Here is a 16,282-nt window from a genome sequence, read left to right as displayed (position 1 = left end):
GAGACTGAGCAGCCAGGCTGGAGGGAGGGCGCCGCCGGACTGCCTCCTCCCACTGTTTCACAGCCCGGACTTTAGCCAGCACTGGAGTTTCCTAGGGAACCTGAGGCAGCTGCAGCCAAAACGAGATTGCTGGCAATGGGAGATTTTCAAGCCTGGGCCAAAACCCATCTATTCAAGCTCATCATGCCACACTTGAGCCAGCTGCACAGCCGAGTACACGTGCAGTCGGCACTGGGGCACTCTGCAGCGGGAATGCCTCCTCCCTGAGCCACGCTGGAAAAGAGGCATTGCACACGAGTGCATCTCTGAGCTCCCGGGCGGCTGCTACATTAAACATCCTCAGCAAACGCTTCACTGAGCCACGCTTCGTTGTCGCCGCAATGCGGGGATGTGTTCATCACCCAGGCTTGGGGATTTGCTGCAGCTGGGCTCCTCAATTTGCTTCAGGATGCCTAGCTCCACGTTGCCAATTTCTGCTCAGATCACGCTTGGGTGCCCGTGAAAAATGTCTTTGCAATAGGGTTTTTCTCCATCTCCCTCCTGCTGTTCTTTAGAGCCAAAGTGTATCTCAGCAAAAATCCAGGCTCTTGAACTACTTTTCTCCCCCCAGTACTTGCGCTCTCTAATCATGCCCCTTCCATCTGCCAGCTGCAACTCTGCAAGCAAGGGGTAAAGCAAGAATGGGTGAATCTGTTCACGTTTTCCAGTGCCTCTGCCGACTCCCGAGCACCGAGTGCACAGCACTGGTCATGGATCTGTTCCAGTCTGGAGCTGATCTCATCAGCAGCGCTGTGAATGACTCCATCGAGGCTCCCCCTTGCGGGCTCAAGGCCCTCCGTGCTCACTTCAGCCCCATAAATCCAAGCAGCTCGCACTAACCTGGCAGGTCATCCTCTCCTTGTTCAGCTTCCAGCTACAAAACCTACCAGCCCCCAAGCCACAGCTACAACGAGGGCTTCCGTCCCATCAGTTTTATTTCATCTTTGCCTGCTGCAGATACAGTTCCTCAGCAGCAAGAGCATTTCCATATTCTCAGAACACACCCCAAATACCCCATACTTGTTGGAAAGAAGCTATCAGCATCAGCAAAACCCACTTGAGCCTTCCCCAGGGTGTAAGAAGATACTTTCACACCCCACACTGAACAGAAGGGAACTGCTGCCTGCTCAGCCAAGGAATCAAGACATCCCTTGAGCTGGGAAGCAAGGCTTGAACATAAGGAAACAGGGAGTTGCACAGCTCACCCCTAACTCTGGTATTTGCTTCTCTCACTGGTCTCGCTGAGCCAGTTGCTCTAATGACAGAACCAATGCAGAAAGGAAAATTGGTGTACAGAGGTCAAGGCAATTCCCCAAAGGAAGAAAACGAAATTATACCCCCATGCTAAGAACCAGGGAAACTGAGGCAGCAAGATTAGCTGAGTATTTCCCTGAGTCTTGCTTCAAGACATGCTTAATTGCAGAGATCTAGCCAGCAGGTTTTCTGATCCCTTATGCAGCATCCTGTTTCCTCATTCTGCTCCTGTAGCTGCAGAAGGATGCCTTTGATCACGGGGGACAGGTCTTCCTACAGCTGAAAGGGAAACTGCTGAAAGAAATGGAAGGGAGCAATCCTGGTAGATGATTGCATACAAGAAAGTGCTGCATATGAAAGGGAAGGAGACATTTCCTATTAGATTAAAGGAGCTCAAACCTGCTCTTCCTCTAGAGAAGTATGCAACTCTATACTTGCCTCTCTAATTGCAACCCTCTGCTGGGAAAGGTGCTTGAAAGTATTGCAAAAGGAAGGAGATCAGCCAAGGTCAGGGAATGGCAGGACTGCAAATCCAGAGGACTGTGTCAAGAGGTGCATGGTCCCAGGTGATGTCAGGAGAGGTGCTGCCTGCTTGTTGGAGAGAAAGTAGCGGAGTGAAAACTGAGCCAGCCCCCCAGAAACCTGCTGCTGGAGTCAGCCAGAGCAGGAAAACAAACAAACAAACACACACACACACACAAAAAAAAAAAAAACAAAAAAAAAAAAAAAAAAAAAAAAAAAAAAAAAAAGTAACAAAGCCCACAGTACCAAACTTAATGAAGTGAAAGGTCTCTGGCAGAACACCTTGCCAAAGAAAGAGGAATATGATGGGGAAAGGAGAGCTCACGTCCTGGGCCAGAGCTGATGACCCAGGAGGAAGGGCACACAAGCACATCTGAAAAACATTGCAGGGTTCACACAAACACGGCAGAGAAACCAAACAAACACTGGGACAGAGACAGGGTGACAGGGTGGTTCTGGCCAGCAGAGAAGACGACCTGGCAGGTGGAAAACCCCTCTCCCAGGCAGACCGGCCTCTCCTGTGAGGCCTTTCCTTCCCGATGGAGAAGGACTTGGCCTGTTTGGGATTCACCTCGTGCGCACAAGCAGCAGGAGCGTTCGCTGAGCCCGGGCTGCTCAGGCAGATGCTCCCCTCCCTGCCGGCTGGTGCCCTCTGCGGGCGGTGCTGCGGAGCCTGGCACCCGGCGACTGCACCCCTGTGCCGAACCTGGGAATGTGCCTCTGTGATGAACCTGGGAATGTGCCCCTGTGATGAACCTGGGAATGTGCCCCTGTGCCGAACCTCGGACTGCGCCCCTGAGCCCAGCCCGGGACTGTGCCCCTGTGCCGAACCTGGCACCCCTATGCCAAACCTGGGAATGCACCCCTGTGCCATGGAACTGTGCCCCTATGCCAAACCTGGGACTGCACCCCTGTGCCATGGAACTGTGCCCCTGTGCCAAACCTGGGACTCCACCCCTGTGCCATGGAACTGTGCCCCTGTGCCAAACCTGGGACTCCACCCCTGTGACATGGAACTGTGTCCCTGTGCCAAACCTGGGACTCCACCCCTGTGCCATGGAACTGTGCCCCTGTGCCAAACCTGGGACTGCGCCCCTGTGCCGAAGCTGGGACCGCGCCCCTGTGCCCAACACAGGTCATACTCCGACCCCAGGAGCTGTGCTCATCCAGGCCTCTGGCTTGCACGCTATCACTTTCCTCCGCAACTGGCTACGAGCTAATTATAGCTCCAGTACTTTCCATCGGGAGCAGTGTTAATTACAACTTGGAGCGCCTCACTCCGTCCCAACCTAGCTTAAAATTCCAGCTGTCGGTAAAAATAAATCGAGGGGAGAAAGGTTGTTCCTCACACATCATCTAGCCGCTCTTACAGGCAGCAAAGATTCACATTCCGATCTCTTTTTCCATCGGCTGCACTTTGGGTCCCTGCTATGTGGAAAGCAGATGTACCAAAGGGGAAAGAGACTCGTAAATCTGTGCGAAATAAAAGCAAGGTCGCCGCTGACAGGACTGTTATGCACGGGTTCACTCGCCATTGTTTGCAACCAGCCGAAAAGAGGTGCAGCCTTCCATTCATCCTGGACTTGCTAACCACTGGGTGTTGCCTAAGACAGGAAAACAAACACGCTTGAGACTCAGACGGACCGAAACCTGAGTAAAAGGGGGCTGTGTAAAACACCAGCCTGCGAAACCTCATTCAGAGGCATGCTGTGGGGGATGGAGCGGTGCGTGCCTTCTATGCAGATCGGACATGACCTGGAGGGCTCCTAGAGATGACTTCAGGATTCTCAGAAAAATCAAAGGAATAGTGACAGGCAGGGCTGACTCATAAGATTAAAATAATCTGCGTAAAACGTGCCTGAACACAGCAAGGGGAAGGATGTTGCAATTTTCTATGAAAAGCACTTTAAAAGGGCTTTGTGATGCAAGGCAGTAACAGTTAAAAAAAGAACTACATTCAGGCGCCAAAAAGTGCTTTTTAATGACCAAAAAGCCCTTACCAAAACAATGGCTATCCATCAGGAAAAGCCATTAGGTGTGACAACAGGGCAGTTCCCCCGTCAGCCGGGGGATCGGCGCTGTAAATGAGTAACCCAGGCCGGGCTGCGCTGTGCTCGTACCGCCGAGGCTGCGGCCCGCCCCGGCCCCGCACCCCGCCAGCCTCACGGGGCAGGCCCCCTCACAGGCGCTCCCAAAGCTCCCCCAGGCCGCTCGGGATCGGGAAAGCAGGGAAGCGAACTGCAAAAGCAGCGAGTGCTGCTGCTGCTGCCGCCGGGACCCCTGGAGCACAGAGGGAGCAGGCGCTGCTGGGTGCCACAGCTGGCTGGCTGGATCACCAGAGCCACACGGAAAGCAGGGACAGACGGAGAGTGTTTTCCTGGAACACTCCAGGGACTTCTGGAGCATCCCCAGCCACCCCCGCCCGCCCCACACGCCGCTGGGCCAGGCAGAAGGGCCGGGCCGGGCGCTGCCCGAAGATCAGCTGCTATTTAAAGTACAGTGCAGGGGGCCGCACTTGCTGCCATTCATATTTATATTTCATTTTATATTTATCACTGGCCGACACCAGACGCGGCTCGAGTCCGGGGCCCGGGCGGGCGCGCACTGCGCAGGCGCCGCGCCCGGCGGGCCCGTGTCCTTTTAAAGGACACGCCGCTACCGCCCGCCGGAAGTGCCCGTTCTCCGCACCGGAAATGGCTTCACCTGCCAGTAACAGCGCTTCTTCCGGGAGGGGCCGGCTCGCCCGGTTTCCGCGCGGCCGCTGCTTTCCGGCGCTGCGCCCCGCCCCGCGCTCGCTTGCCCTCTGTGTCCTTCTCCGGGCGGGCCTTCCGCCCTCTCCCGCTTCCTCCCGCCTCCCGCCTCCCGCGCTTTTCCCTGCCCCTGCGCGGTGGGCTGATGGTGGAGCGGGCGTGCGGCCAGCAGGGGGCGCGCTGGCAGCGGAGCGGCGCTCTGCACGGCCGACTTCCGGCTCTCTGTGGCCAGAGGGATCGGGGCTCTCCATGGCGCGGCCGCGCCGGGCCCGGCGGGAGGGCGGCGGCGGAGCGGCGCTGCCCCGCTGAGGAGCCGCGGGCCGCCGACATGGAGCCCGAGACGCTGGAGGCGCGCATCAGTGAGTGCGGCTGCCACCACCGCTCCCCTCCCAGTGGGGCGGGGAGGGCGCGGGCGATGGAGGGCGCAGGGGTGTGAGGGAGAGGGGCTGGGGGTCGTGCTTGGTGGCCGCGGCTGCGGGCACACCTGGGGGCGGCGGGCGAGATCCCAGGGCCCAGCCGGAGGCAGGGATACGGTGGCTCAGCCGGGAGGAGGGGGCGAGAGTTTGTGCACAGGGCTGCCGTGGGAAGGGGCGAGTGGACACGAGTGTGTTTCTCCTCCCACACCATCCTCTGCTGCTGTACCCGCTGGAGTTGGCAGGGAGGGAGTGGGATCAGTGATGTCCCTCCGCAGAGTGGGAGCCTGTTGGGTTTTTTTCTCACCGTCCCCTCCTCCTGCCCGCAGACAAAGCCACAAACCCCCTGAACAAGGACCTGGACTGGGATGGTATCAATGCGTTCTGTGAGCAGCTCAATAAGGAGCTAGAGGGGTAAGTGCTTTGTCCTTTCCCCAGGCCTCTCCAGGTCACAGGCCTGGTTATGATTTCCTACCCAGCAAAATCCAGTGGGAATGTCCCCAGAGCTGAATAGGCATGGAGGCCCTGAAGGTGGGGGTAGGTGGGGGGTCCAATAGCGGAAGGTTCCCTCCGGATTTTGAGGTGTCTTAGTGCCTTATCAGCATCTTCAACTTGCAACATGCTTTTCAACTCTGGATTCCCAGACAGAAATGCAGGTACCAGACATTTTGTCAATAACCGGCGAGCTTTTCTTTTCCCCTCGCTCCTTCCAGTCCTCCACTTGCCACCCGGCTTCTTGCCCACAAGATCCAGTCTCCACAGGAATGGGAAGCTATCCAGGCCCTCACGGTAAGGGCACCTGCAGGCTGGTAGAACTAGACGGAGGGGCAGGGCGTGGAGATGCTCCAGCTTCACTGGAGAAGCACGGGAAGCTTTGAATTCCCTCTGAGAAAGCCCTGGAGCACCTGGGCCCTTGGGTGGGAGAGGGACTGAAGGTGGTTCCACAAGTCCGGAGAGGTTACTTGGAAAGGTTTTGTTCCTGGAAGGATCATAGCCTGTTGAAGTTAAATAGGAAGCTTTTTGGCTTTTGTTGTGCTGGCCTTGGCAGTGCTGTGTTAATGGTTGGACTGTATGATCTTGATGGTATTTTCCAACCTAAAGGATTCAATGATTCTTAATCATGCAGTGGATCCATGCTTTGAAACCTGGTGTTTGTGCCCTCTCTAAGGGTCAACCTTTTGGATGGGGTGTTCAGCCATTCTCTGCAAAAACCGGCCCCAAAGACGGGAATCTTTCTTCCCTGTGGGAGGGCGTGTGACACCTGTGAGGGAACAGGGGATGTCCCTTTGTGCTGCTGTGACAGTAGCCACAGGCTCTGTAGTGGTGGGGGGGAAGCAGGAAGGAGCTGGCTCCTGATCCTGCTGCTGGCCCCATGCTGGGACTCACCTGGCCCCTCTCCCCAGGTGCTGGAGTCCTGCATGAAGAGCTGTGGCAAACGCTTCCACGATGAGGTGGGCAAGTTCCGCTTCCTCAATGAGCTCATCAAGGTGGTGTCCCCTAAGGTGGGTCTCACAGCATCGTGCTGGAAGGGACTGGTACCTGGTGGCAGGAGGGCTTTGGGAAAAAGTGGTGGCTGAGAAAAAGGCTCAGACACCCACTAGGATGTGGGCGAAATAGGGCAGTGTTAGTAGGAAATCTAGCCCTTTTTTCCCAGTGTGTTTTCTAGTGGGAAGTGAGTTTTCACCCCACTGTTCCAGGCTGATTCTTGTTGTAGGAAGCTGAGGGCCAACTGGACATGGTGCAGCCAGCACTTGTGAGACTACTGAGCTCATGTGCGTGCCTGGAGTCACCTTCCCCGCATCCCTGTTGGGCTCTGTCTGGGCTGCATGTGCTCAGGAACCTCCCCCAGCTTTGACAGGACCATGTCTCTCTGGGGTGTCCCAGCCTCATTGAGACACTCTTGGAGGGCAAGCCCAGGCTTGGTCAGTGGAATTCTGGCGAGTCCATCTGAAGGACCAAGTCAGTACCTGCTCGTCTGCTGATGCTGCTGTTCCTGCAGCAGAACAAGCTGTGCAGGCTCCCCTGTTTCAGTCTAGGCAGTGAACACCAGCAAGTGTAGAGTTAAGGGAACACAGGCTAAATATGACTAAGGAAGACCTTTGTCTACCAGTCACAGCTCGTGATCTGTGATGATGAATAGCCCTGACAGTGACAGCAGCATCCTAAAGTTCTCTCACTTGGCACCCTAGAGTGTGTCCTCTGCCTTAAGCCACTTGTTCCTGGTGGCACGTGCGCTGTTTCTACCACCAGTGCTCCCATCAGGCCCCTGTGAAAAGGCTGAAAGATGATTGCATGGCACCTGCTGGGTGCTGGTCAGCTGGAGCTCACCTTGCTCGGGGCCCTGCCTCAGAGACCATTACCCACATCCCTCTCCCAGCCCTGCCGTGCCCTCATTCCTAAAGGGCTGCCTGGCCGAGCAGCTTCTTTTCACAGGACCCTTCCCTCCTCAAGGTGACAGGAGACCTGCCTGAGCCTTCCCACCTGTCCCTGTGTGTCGCTGAGGAGCTGCTGCTGCAGCATTTCTCACACCTCTTGTTTTTCCTGTGATGGAAACCAGGCACAGCATAGGATGTGTTGCAAGGCCCTCATGAGCTTTCCTGCTTGCTTCCTCTTTCCTCCTTGTGCCATTAGGAACGGTCTCACTTCTCCTGGGAGGGCGAGGAGAGGAACAGGCCAGACTTGCAACGGCTCAGATCAGCCTCAGCCTCACACTCTTCTTTTCTCTTCCTCTAGTATCTTGGCAGCCGGACATCAGAAAAAGTGAAGTCAAAGATCCTGGAGCTGATGTACAGCTGGACTTTAGGGCTGCCTCATGAGGTGAAGATATCTGAAGCCTACCAGATGTTGAAGAAACAAGGTGAGAGGCAGTGGTCTGCAAGGGGCACTGCAGGTTTTGCACTCCTTCATTTTTCACCTGGGAAAAATCTGAAACAAGCTCTCTCTTCCCTCTGCCCAGACCCAGGGCGTCCATCAGTCTGACTCAGCACCAGGGTCAGGAGTCAGAGCAGGTGCCTTGGGGCTCCTGGCTGAGCAGAGGGAGAGTTGCTGGGTTGGAGGGCACATCTGCTTGCTCACATGGGAGATGGGGCACTGGAAAGGTCTGGGGCTGAAGGGCTGCGAGTACTTTGGCACAGTATATGCTGGAATTTTCTAAGAGAGGATATTTATGGGGAATGGAAACACAATCCAGGATCTTGTGTAGCAGGAGCTAACCCACACACCCTCAGTCCCAGCTGGATTTGGTGGGCCATTAGGGAAAAAAGACCTGGGTGGCAGTGCCATCCTTCCATGGTTGAGTCCTCCTGATCTGTCCTTCTACTGCAGGGATTGTGAAGTGTGACCCCAAACTTCCTGATGACGCTCCTTTCCCACCGCCTCCTCCTCGGCCCAAGAACATCATCTTTGATGATGAAGAAAAATCCAAGGTAAGGGCTCTGTGCAAGGAGAGGGACAGTAGGCATCATCTTCCTGCTGCGGTACCTTATGTCCCCCTGATGTGGGAGAGTCAAGGTCCCTGCTGCAAATGCTGTCCTTCATAAAATGCATCACAGGAATGCTGAGGGCCTGTTCCAAAATCATGACAAAGGCAACATGCAGAGGAGTGGAGCATGTGGGTCTGTTTGACCTTTGGAGCACTTAGCTGCAGGATGGTGCAAAGGGTGAGGCGCTGACATTGGCCCAAGCAGGTTTGGGGAGGTTTGCTGCTGTGAGCTCTCTAGACTTCGGAGTTATCTGGCCATGAGGATTAAATCCCAGCCCCAGATGCTGCTGCTGTTATCTCTTCCCCACCCCCAGCACTGCAATCTGCTTATTGCCTAACCACTTATAGCCACCTGGACCCATCCTGTGTTGTCTTTCCATGAGAATTGTGTCACCACTCAGGCAAACCTCTGCAGTATCAGTGCTGATACGTTTAACCAAGTATTGGGCTCCTCTGGGTCTAGTTCTGCAGCAGGAGTGTGATGCCAGTTTGCTGCAAGGGATATAGTTTGACTCCATGGGTCAGAGTCTGCAAATGAGGTACTCCTACTCTGAGTAGGAGTACATTGCAGTTCTTGCATTCTTTCAAGACTGGTGCATAAACCAGGCTCTGTTCCTGTCTCAGTGCTGCTGCACTCCAGACTCTCCGTGGTGGGTAATGGGCAGGCCAGAGCAGGTTTTGAATGCAGGGGATCTTCAGGAAAGAGCTAGCTTGCATAACCAGAACTACAACAGGAAAAGGAAGGCCAGTTGTACTTCTCTCCCTAGACTTTGATAGCCCACAGGCTCCTGTGGCTGGGTTTTCTAAGTGGTTGTAGTTGTCCACTGCCGCTGCCAGATACAGGTTTGGGATGGGGGCAACTGTTGGCTCTGTTGCAAGAGTGACTCCGGCTGCCATCCCTCAGCTTGGGCTCAGAAGTACCTTCTCTTTTGCAGACGCTGGCTCGCCTCCTGAAAAGTTCCCATCCTGAGGATCTCCGGGCTGCCAACAAGCTCATCAAGGAGATGGTTCAGGAGGTGTGACTGGGGAAGAAGGGAGCTGGGGGGTCATGGTCTGGGTGGTGATGGCTGGCACCAAAGAAAGACTGGCTTTGTGACCTCATGCAGACAGACAGAGCTTGCTGCAGCACTAGATCTACAGCAATTCTATCCCTGTCTGGCATGTTCCTGCCCAGAGATGACCTGGAGTTTTCCACTGGAGTGGGAGCTGTTTTGAGGGCAGTGTTGCTGGGTTTTAGTCCAGGGTGGTTGGCTGGCCTGGCTTTCCTCCTCTCCAAGTGAGGACATCCTTCCCCATGTGCTTCCCCTCCAGGACCAAAAGCGCATGGAGAAGATCTCCAAGAGGGTGAATGCCATTGAGGAGGTGAACAACAACGTGAAGCTGCTGACAGAGATGGTGACAAACTACAGCAAGGGGGAGACAACGGAAAGCAACGAGGACCTAATGAAGGTGAGGAAAGACAAGCCCAGAATCCTCCTTGGGCTTAGCAGAAATGGGTGACCCTTATCCCCTCATCCTCCTGCCTATTTTGCACACCCAGCTGAGCGTCCTGCTGCTCAGGATGCTCGCCTCATCACTGTTTCTCTGCTCCCCCAGGAGCTGTATCAGCGCTGTGAGCGCATGAGGCCCATGCTTTTCCGGCTCGCCAGTGACACAGAGGACAATGATGAAGCTCTAGGTAAACATATCTGACCTTTCTCATTGCTGCTGAGACTGCCCTGGAGGTGTCAGTGTACCCTGGTGCAGTCTGCAGCAACAATGGTGAAAACGCTCTCTGCAGTGGTTTTGTTTGCAGCAACTTGGGCCTTGCTTGGGGGAAACAGACAGAGTTAGTGAAGAGAGTAACTTTTATACCCTATTTGACACTTATTTTCAGCGGAGATTCTGCAAGCCAATGACAATCTGACCCAGGTGATCAATCTCTACAAGCAGCTTGTACGGGGAGAAGAGATCAATGGGGAGACGGTGGCCAGCCCCCTTCGAGGTGAGAAAACTTAAAGAATGGGGGCAGGAAGGTCAAGCAGAAGGAACCCTGTTGCTGGTTTCCTGCAGCGTAAGAGAGGACTGAGAGAAGTGGAAAGGGGAAACCTGCAGGAGCTTAGAGTGGGGCTGGTGAGATAAGGAAATGGCTTGTGGATGTGACTGGTGCATAAAGAAGGGGAACTGGAAGGGAGAGCAGGGGGTTGTGAGGAAGGATGGGAGCCAGGCCTCACCACATTGCATAAGGACTGGATAACGTTTCAGATTCTTTTCTTTTTGCAGGCAGCACCTCAGCACTTCTAGATCTGTCTGGCCTGGAGCTTCCAGCAACATGCCCTTCCTACCCAGCCTTGCCCACCCTTTCAGGTGGCTCAGCAGTCCCTGTGCCTGACCAAGCTGGCTCTGTCTCCTTGCTGGATGATGAACTCATGTCTTTAGGTGAGAAATCCAGAGCAAAAGCTCTTCATTCTTTGACTCTGAATAGTTCTTCTTTGGCAGGAACATGAGTAAGAGAGAGCTCTGGTAGAAGTGAATAATGAAAGACAAAGAGGTTCCTTCATTTAGTGTGAGGGAGAGGAGGGACTCTGCTGTGATTCTGAACTTCAGTCCCATGGTGTTTTCCTGGCTAGTCAGAGAGAGCCTGTAGAGATGAGCCCACTGATTTGCTCTGGTTAAACTGACCTGGCAGGTAAATCAAGAGTGATGCAATGGCCATGCCCAGATGGGATCACAAGGGTGGGTCACCCCCAGCTCCTCATGTTTTCTGCTTGCTGTTGAATTCATGAACTGACATGAAGTCATGACAACAGATGCATGGGACATCCAGAACTGTTCACATGAAATCATGTGAGGTGCCAATGCTAGAAGACTCTAGAGTCCTGCTTTGCACAACAAAGTATCTGTTTCCTAAGTGCCATGGAGTACAACAACATCAAGCAGACAACATGGTCAGTCAGATTGGTCAGCTCAGTAGCAGTCATTTTTCTGCCGATGGCAGTGAGAACTGAACTACAAATGAAGCTATCTGAACAGAAAAAAGCCACTGTCACCCTCCTGGCTCTCCCCCATGCAAGGATGGGGGCCAGAGATGGAGACCACATTGGCAGTTCTGCCCTGCTGCTTCTGTGTCTTACTCAGGCCATATTTAATGGTCTTGCTGATTTGGTAGGTAAGCTTCATGTTTGCTTATACTCCTGGCAGGCCTGAATGACCCAGCACCACATCCCGTCCAGGCCAGTGACAGCAGTGGCTGGAACAGCTTCCAGGTAATGCGCTGGGAGCTAGGCAGAGGGTGGGGAGGGTGGTAAAAGCAACAAATGTAGGTAGGGGAACGTGCCACATCTGATGGTGCTGATAGGCAGCCCTGCTTTGGGGCTTTCCTGTGTGCTCTTTTCACAGTCATCTGACAGCAATGAGCTCAGTATCACCCCTATCATGGCAACACCACCAGTCAAAGCAGATGCTGGTGCATCCTCCCCAAAACCATCTCCTAGCAGCAGTGCCCTGGATGACCTGGACCTCCTGGGCAAGACACTGCTGCAGCAGTCTTTGCCTCCAGAATCTCAACAAGTGCGATGGTAAGCCCTTGGTAGTGCAGTCTCGCATCTCTTCCCATTGTTTCCATTTCTGGCGTGCTGGACATCATTTCAGTGCCCTGTTCCACTCCTTGCTCTCTCTCCCCCCTGCAGGGAGAAGCAGCAACCACCCCCTCGGCTCACCCTGAGGGATCTGCAGAACAGGAGCAGCTCTGGCACCACAGCCCACAATCCCAGTGCTCCACCTGTGCTCCAGAGTATTTCCTCTAACCCCACGCTGCCTCTGACCTCAGAGCTGCCTGCCCCTGCCACACTTCCAAAAGCCACCACCACACCAGCAGGAAGTACTGCAGTGCCACCACGGCCTCCTGCCACTGCGCTGCCCCAGGAGATCTCGCTGGCCAACATCACTGTGCCTCTGGAGTCAATCAAACCCAGTGAGCTGGGGAAAAAGAGGGGGGGAGGCAGGCATGGGGGGGTTAAACCCTGCACACATGGAAGGGAAGAACGTGAAGAAACTTCTTGTTTGCTGGATTTTGTGGAATCTGAAGAGGAATGGTGTCTCTGTCACTTGTATGAAGTTAGGGTGATGGGGAAAGGTGCTGTCAGGCCAATTCCCTCCTGGCTGACTGCTGCATGTCCGTACCTTTCCCACAGGCAGCATTCTCCCCGTGACAGTGTATGATCAGCATGGCTTCCGTGTCCTCTTCCACTTTGCTAAGGATGCCCTTCCTGAGAGGCCTGATGTGCTTGTGGTGGTGATTTCTATGCTCAGCACGGCCCCGCAGCCCATCCGCAATATTGTCTTTCAGTCTGCCGTCCCCAAGGTAAGACAGCTGCTGGGGCCAAGGTCCCAAACTGGGCCAAGGCATGATTCTACTTCTGCAGGAAAAGCAGGGTGGATGGAGAGAGCTCTGTGGGCATGGGAGCAAATTCTGTTACCTTCAGATTAGCACAGTTTTTCTCTTTGACTAGGCAGCGGAAGCTTCCCAAGTGCAGGAGCAGGGCTGCTGGCTGCCAAGTCACTCTCAGGAATGTGGTCACTCTCTTCTCTCATTCTCTCCCTAGATAATGAAGGTGAAGCTACAGCCTCCCTCAGGCACGGAGCTGCCGGCGTTCAATCCCATCATCCACCCCAGTGCCATCACCCAAGTCCTGCTGCTCGCTAACCCACAGAAGGTAACAGCATTGTCCCTGGGGCACGAACAGAGGCTGGTCTTCGTGCTTAGGCAAAGCCTCACTACCCTGTCCCCACTCCCTCTACTCAGCAGTATCTGAGATGTGAATGGTTTGTGCCTCATGCCTTTCTTCCCCTTCTTCTGACTGCTTATCCTTTTTTCTCCCATCTGCAGGAGAAAGTGAGGCTACGGTACAAACTGACTTTCACCATGGGAGAGCAAACCTACAATGAAATTGGGGACGTGGACCAGTTTCCCCCACCAGAATCCTGGGGAAACCTCTAGGGCCTCATGTTGCAGACACTACACTGCAGATTCCTTGGGAAGCCAACCCTGTGGGGCTGGAGCAGCCAGAGGAAATGGGAGGGTGGGTGGGAGCTGGAGCTCACACTCTATTCTCCAGATGGCCGGGCAAGGGCCGGAGGGAGCATGCCTCAAGGAGGAGAGCAGAGATGCCAGGAGATGTTAATCTCACAGGACTAGAAGTGGAGTGGAAAGCTTCATGTGTGTGAACAGTTGCCTTCCCTGCTCTTCTGAAGATGACGCTCCCTCCCCAGTCTGTCCAGCTTCTCTTCTAACCCTGCTTTCCCGCTTTAGGTGCATAGGGGAACAAGGACGGGGAGCTTTAACAACCTCAGCCCAGGGCAAAGCCTAGCAAAGGAAGATCCTTTTCCTTGTCTGCCCCCTCCACACTTCTCAGCCCTTCAGCTACTTTGTGCTCTATGGTGCTCTCTCTTGTCCCCCTTGTCCCCTCCTTAGAGCTGGGCCCCAGTGATTCCATCTGGTGGGATCACACTGGAGCTGATGAGGAACAGGGCTGAGCAGAGCCTAGGTATCTCTCCAGCACTAGAGAGCAGACAGCTGTCTTTGGTTTGGGGGAGGTGGGGGGGTGGTCAGGGCAAGTGATCATCACATATCTCTGTCCTAGCTGCTTACAGAGCTGTTGGTGGGAGGTGGGGCCTTGGGCTGGGAAGGGCTTGCTCTGTGCCTTCCCAGCCCCTTCAGCTGGCATTCTGAACCCCTGCAGCAGGGAAGCCTACACCATTCCCACAGGCTTTATCTATCATAGGAGGCTTTGGGATCAGTGGCCAGAGAAGGGTGTGCTATGGCGGTTCAGTCTGCCTGCAGCCTCCTGGCAGACGGGGAGAGGAAGCAGCAGTGAGACTTCCTTTCCCAGGCTGGGCTGGAGAGCTCGGTGGGGCAGGGGGGTTTTCTCAGCTCTTCAGTGTCCTCTTGCAGAGGGCTGAGTGATGGGCTGGGAGTTGGGGGAGATGGGAGCCCAGCTCATCACAAAGCTCTGCACTGGGGCGCAGGGGGTTCAGCTGTGCCTTGTGCACCTTTGCTGCAGCTGAGGGCAGGCCTGGCTCCCTGTGGCAGGGAGGGGGCTCACCCCAGCCGCCTGATCACTGTGACACGAGAGCTGGGATCTGCAGGCACAGAGGAGACCGAGGGTAGCACATCCCAAGCAATCCCCAATCCCATGGGACTTAAACCATGGAAGCTGCTTCCCATCCTTGAGCTGGTTTGGAGAGGGCCTGATTCATAAAATCAGAGGCAAGCTGTGCTCTGCACTGGCTTGCCAGAGGTAGAAGGAAGCATGCGTGAGATGGAGACGAGCAGGGTGCCTCGCACTCCTGGCTCAGGGCAGCAAAGGTGATGTGTCTCAGAGCTGGGCACAGCGGGCAGTAAAGGGGAGGGGGAAGCAAGGTCTTTATGCTGGGATTCTGCTGTCTTACTTCCCTTTCCCATCTCTTCAGGGTTTTGTATGGGTTTTTTCTTTGCAGATCTTGTTTGGTTCTTGAATAGACTTGTATATATTTTCAGTGCAAAATTCTGTAAATGGAAGAAAACAAACAAACATTTAAAACGAGACGCCCGGCGCGAAGAATCTGCTGTATTTATGGGAAATAAAGAGTTCTTTCCGGATCTTGCTCCTCTGTCTTTTGACCCAAGGAATGCATTTTTCCCCTTACCTTCCTGGACTCCTGAGGAGCTTCTCTGCACCCTGCCCAGCTCAGATCCTGCCCCTTCAGTCCTGTAGTTCATCCCTCAGTCACTCGGGCCCTTGCCACAGTGATTTCCCTGCTCCCGGGAGCAGGGATGGTGGAATTCCCCTGGCAGTTCTCAATTCCTTTTTTGAGAGCAGTCACTTCCAGGCTGTGAATTGGGTGCTGCCCACTTCCCTCCTACCCCATGGAGAGGCAGTGGGCAGGAATCTGTGCCTGACAGCCCACGGGAAAAAGTGCTTGAGCTCTCTCCCATGCCCCACATGACTGCAGCTTCACTGCTGGCAGTAGCACGTGAAAGCACCTCCATGAGGCAGTTTTATTTCAGGAGTACAAAGGGGGATCTCCTCTGGCAAGCAGCAGCCCAGGGCTGGGAGCAGTTATGATACTGCATACAAGGAACAGCCTAGCCACCCCTTGATGCAGCCAGTGAGGATCTGGGGGGCCTTTGCTGCATCTTTGCAACAGGGGCTTGAAGCAAGTGCCTGTTAGGAGCACCCGGGGTTGATGGTGGGGGATCAGATGTGCTCTGCCACAGCTTGAGAACAGCCTGGTGTTTTGGGCAGGGAGACAGAGGTGCTCTGTCACCCCATAACCACTTGAAAACAACTGCCAGCACTGCTTTGCAGTAACTGCAGACTTGACCCTTGCCAAGAAGCACAACCTAGCAGCCCTCAAATTTTTGCTCCTCCAGCTTCAGGGCACAGATGGAGTGGCCCTTCTGCCTCATTTTCCTTTGCTGCTTGCCTCTTCTGCCCATGAGCTGACCGCTTCTCATTTTGACTTGGTTTGCAGCTTCCTTTGCCAGCCACGTAACCCAGCCAACAGCAACCTCTGCCCTCTCTTAGTGCAGGTGAAAAGTCCTGTCTGCAGGTAGCCAGAAATAAGATGAGATACACATCTCATAGAGTCAACACCAAAAGCCGTGGTGGTGCAAAGTGGATGTTTTTCGACAAAAAGAGAGAAAAAAAAAAAAAGAGAAATAAAAAAAAAAAAAAAGGATATGAGCTCTGGTGCAGCTCTGCAGAGAGCAGGCAACAGCTGAGCCTGAGAACCGGGAGTTTGCGGTCCCCGTGCAACTGCGGGCGCTGCTGGCCCTGCTCGGAGGAGCTCCTCTGGGGGGA

The 16,282-nt window shown here is 54.6% G+C and overlaps 1 protein-coding gene across 3 annotated transcripts; it reads left to right on the top strand.

Moving 5' to 3' along the window:
* Positions 1–4,768: 4,768 nt before the first annotated feature.
* GGA1 (golgi associated, gamma adaptin ear containing, ARF binding protein 1) lies at positions 4,769–15,078 on the top strand. 3 transcript variants are annotated; one of them, XM_041416759.1, is made up of 17 exons: positions 4,769–4,924; positions 5,308–5,392; positions 5,692–5,767; positions 6,382–6,480; positions 7,712–7,835; positions 8,303–8,403; positions 9,395–9,475; positions 9,771–9,908; positions 10,056–10,137; positions 10,336–10,443; positions 10,722–10,877; positions 11,640–11,704; positions 11,838–12,016; positions 12,128–12,411; positions 12,632–12,801; positions 13,043–13,153; positions 13,327–15,078. In XM_041416759.1, the coding sequence occupies exons 1-17, from the start codon at positions 4,894–4,896 to the stop codon at positions 13,435–13,437; spliced, it is 2,001 nt and encodes a 666-aa protein (XP_041272693.1). In that variant the 5' UTR covers positions 4,769–4,893; the 3' UTR covers positions 13,438–15,078. The 3 variants fall into 3 exon arrangements, with proteins under 3 accessions (XP_041272693.1, XP_041272695.1, XP_041272694.1); XM_041416761.1 differs by lacking the exons at positions 5,692–5,767; positions 6,382–6,480 and having other exon boundaries at positions 4,891–4,924; XM_041416760.1 differs by lacking the exons at positions 4,769–4,924; positions 5,692–5,767.
* Positions 15,079–16,282: the final 1,204 nt, after the last annotated feature.

This window comes from Onychostruthus taczanowskii, unplaced genomic scaffold (genome assembly GCF_017590055.1).
Source record: "Onychostruthus taczanowskii isolate IOZ18803 unplaced genomic scaffold, ASM1759005v1 scaffold53, whole genome shotgun sequence".
Lineage (NCBI taxonomy): Eukaryota > Metazoa > Chordata > Aves > Passeriformes > Passeridae > Onychostruthus > Onychostruthus taczanowskii.
The sequence above is the reverse complement of the archived record's forward strand: the minus strand, read 5'-3'. Positions and strand labels throughout refer to the sequence as shown.

What these genes read in the sequence shown, in the direction of transcription:
- GGA1 (XM_041416759.1), top strand. Translation starts at nt 4,894, where the DNA reads ATGGAGCCCGAGACGCTGGAGGCGCGCATCA. An exon ending in CTCAATAAGGAGCTAGAGGG is followed by an intron (nt 5,393 to 5,691) that starts GTAAGTGCTTTG and finishes CGCTCCTTCCAG; the next exon opens with TCCTCCACTTGCCACCCGGC. An exon ending in TCTGGAGTCAATCAAACCCA is followed by an intron (nt 12,412 to 12,631) that starts GTGAGCTGGGGA and finishes CCTTTCCCACAG; the next exon opens with GCAGCATTCTCCCCGTGACA.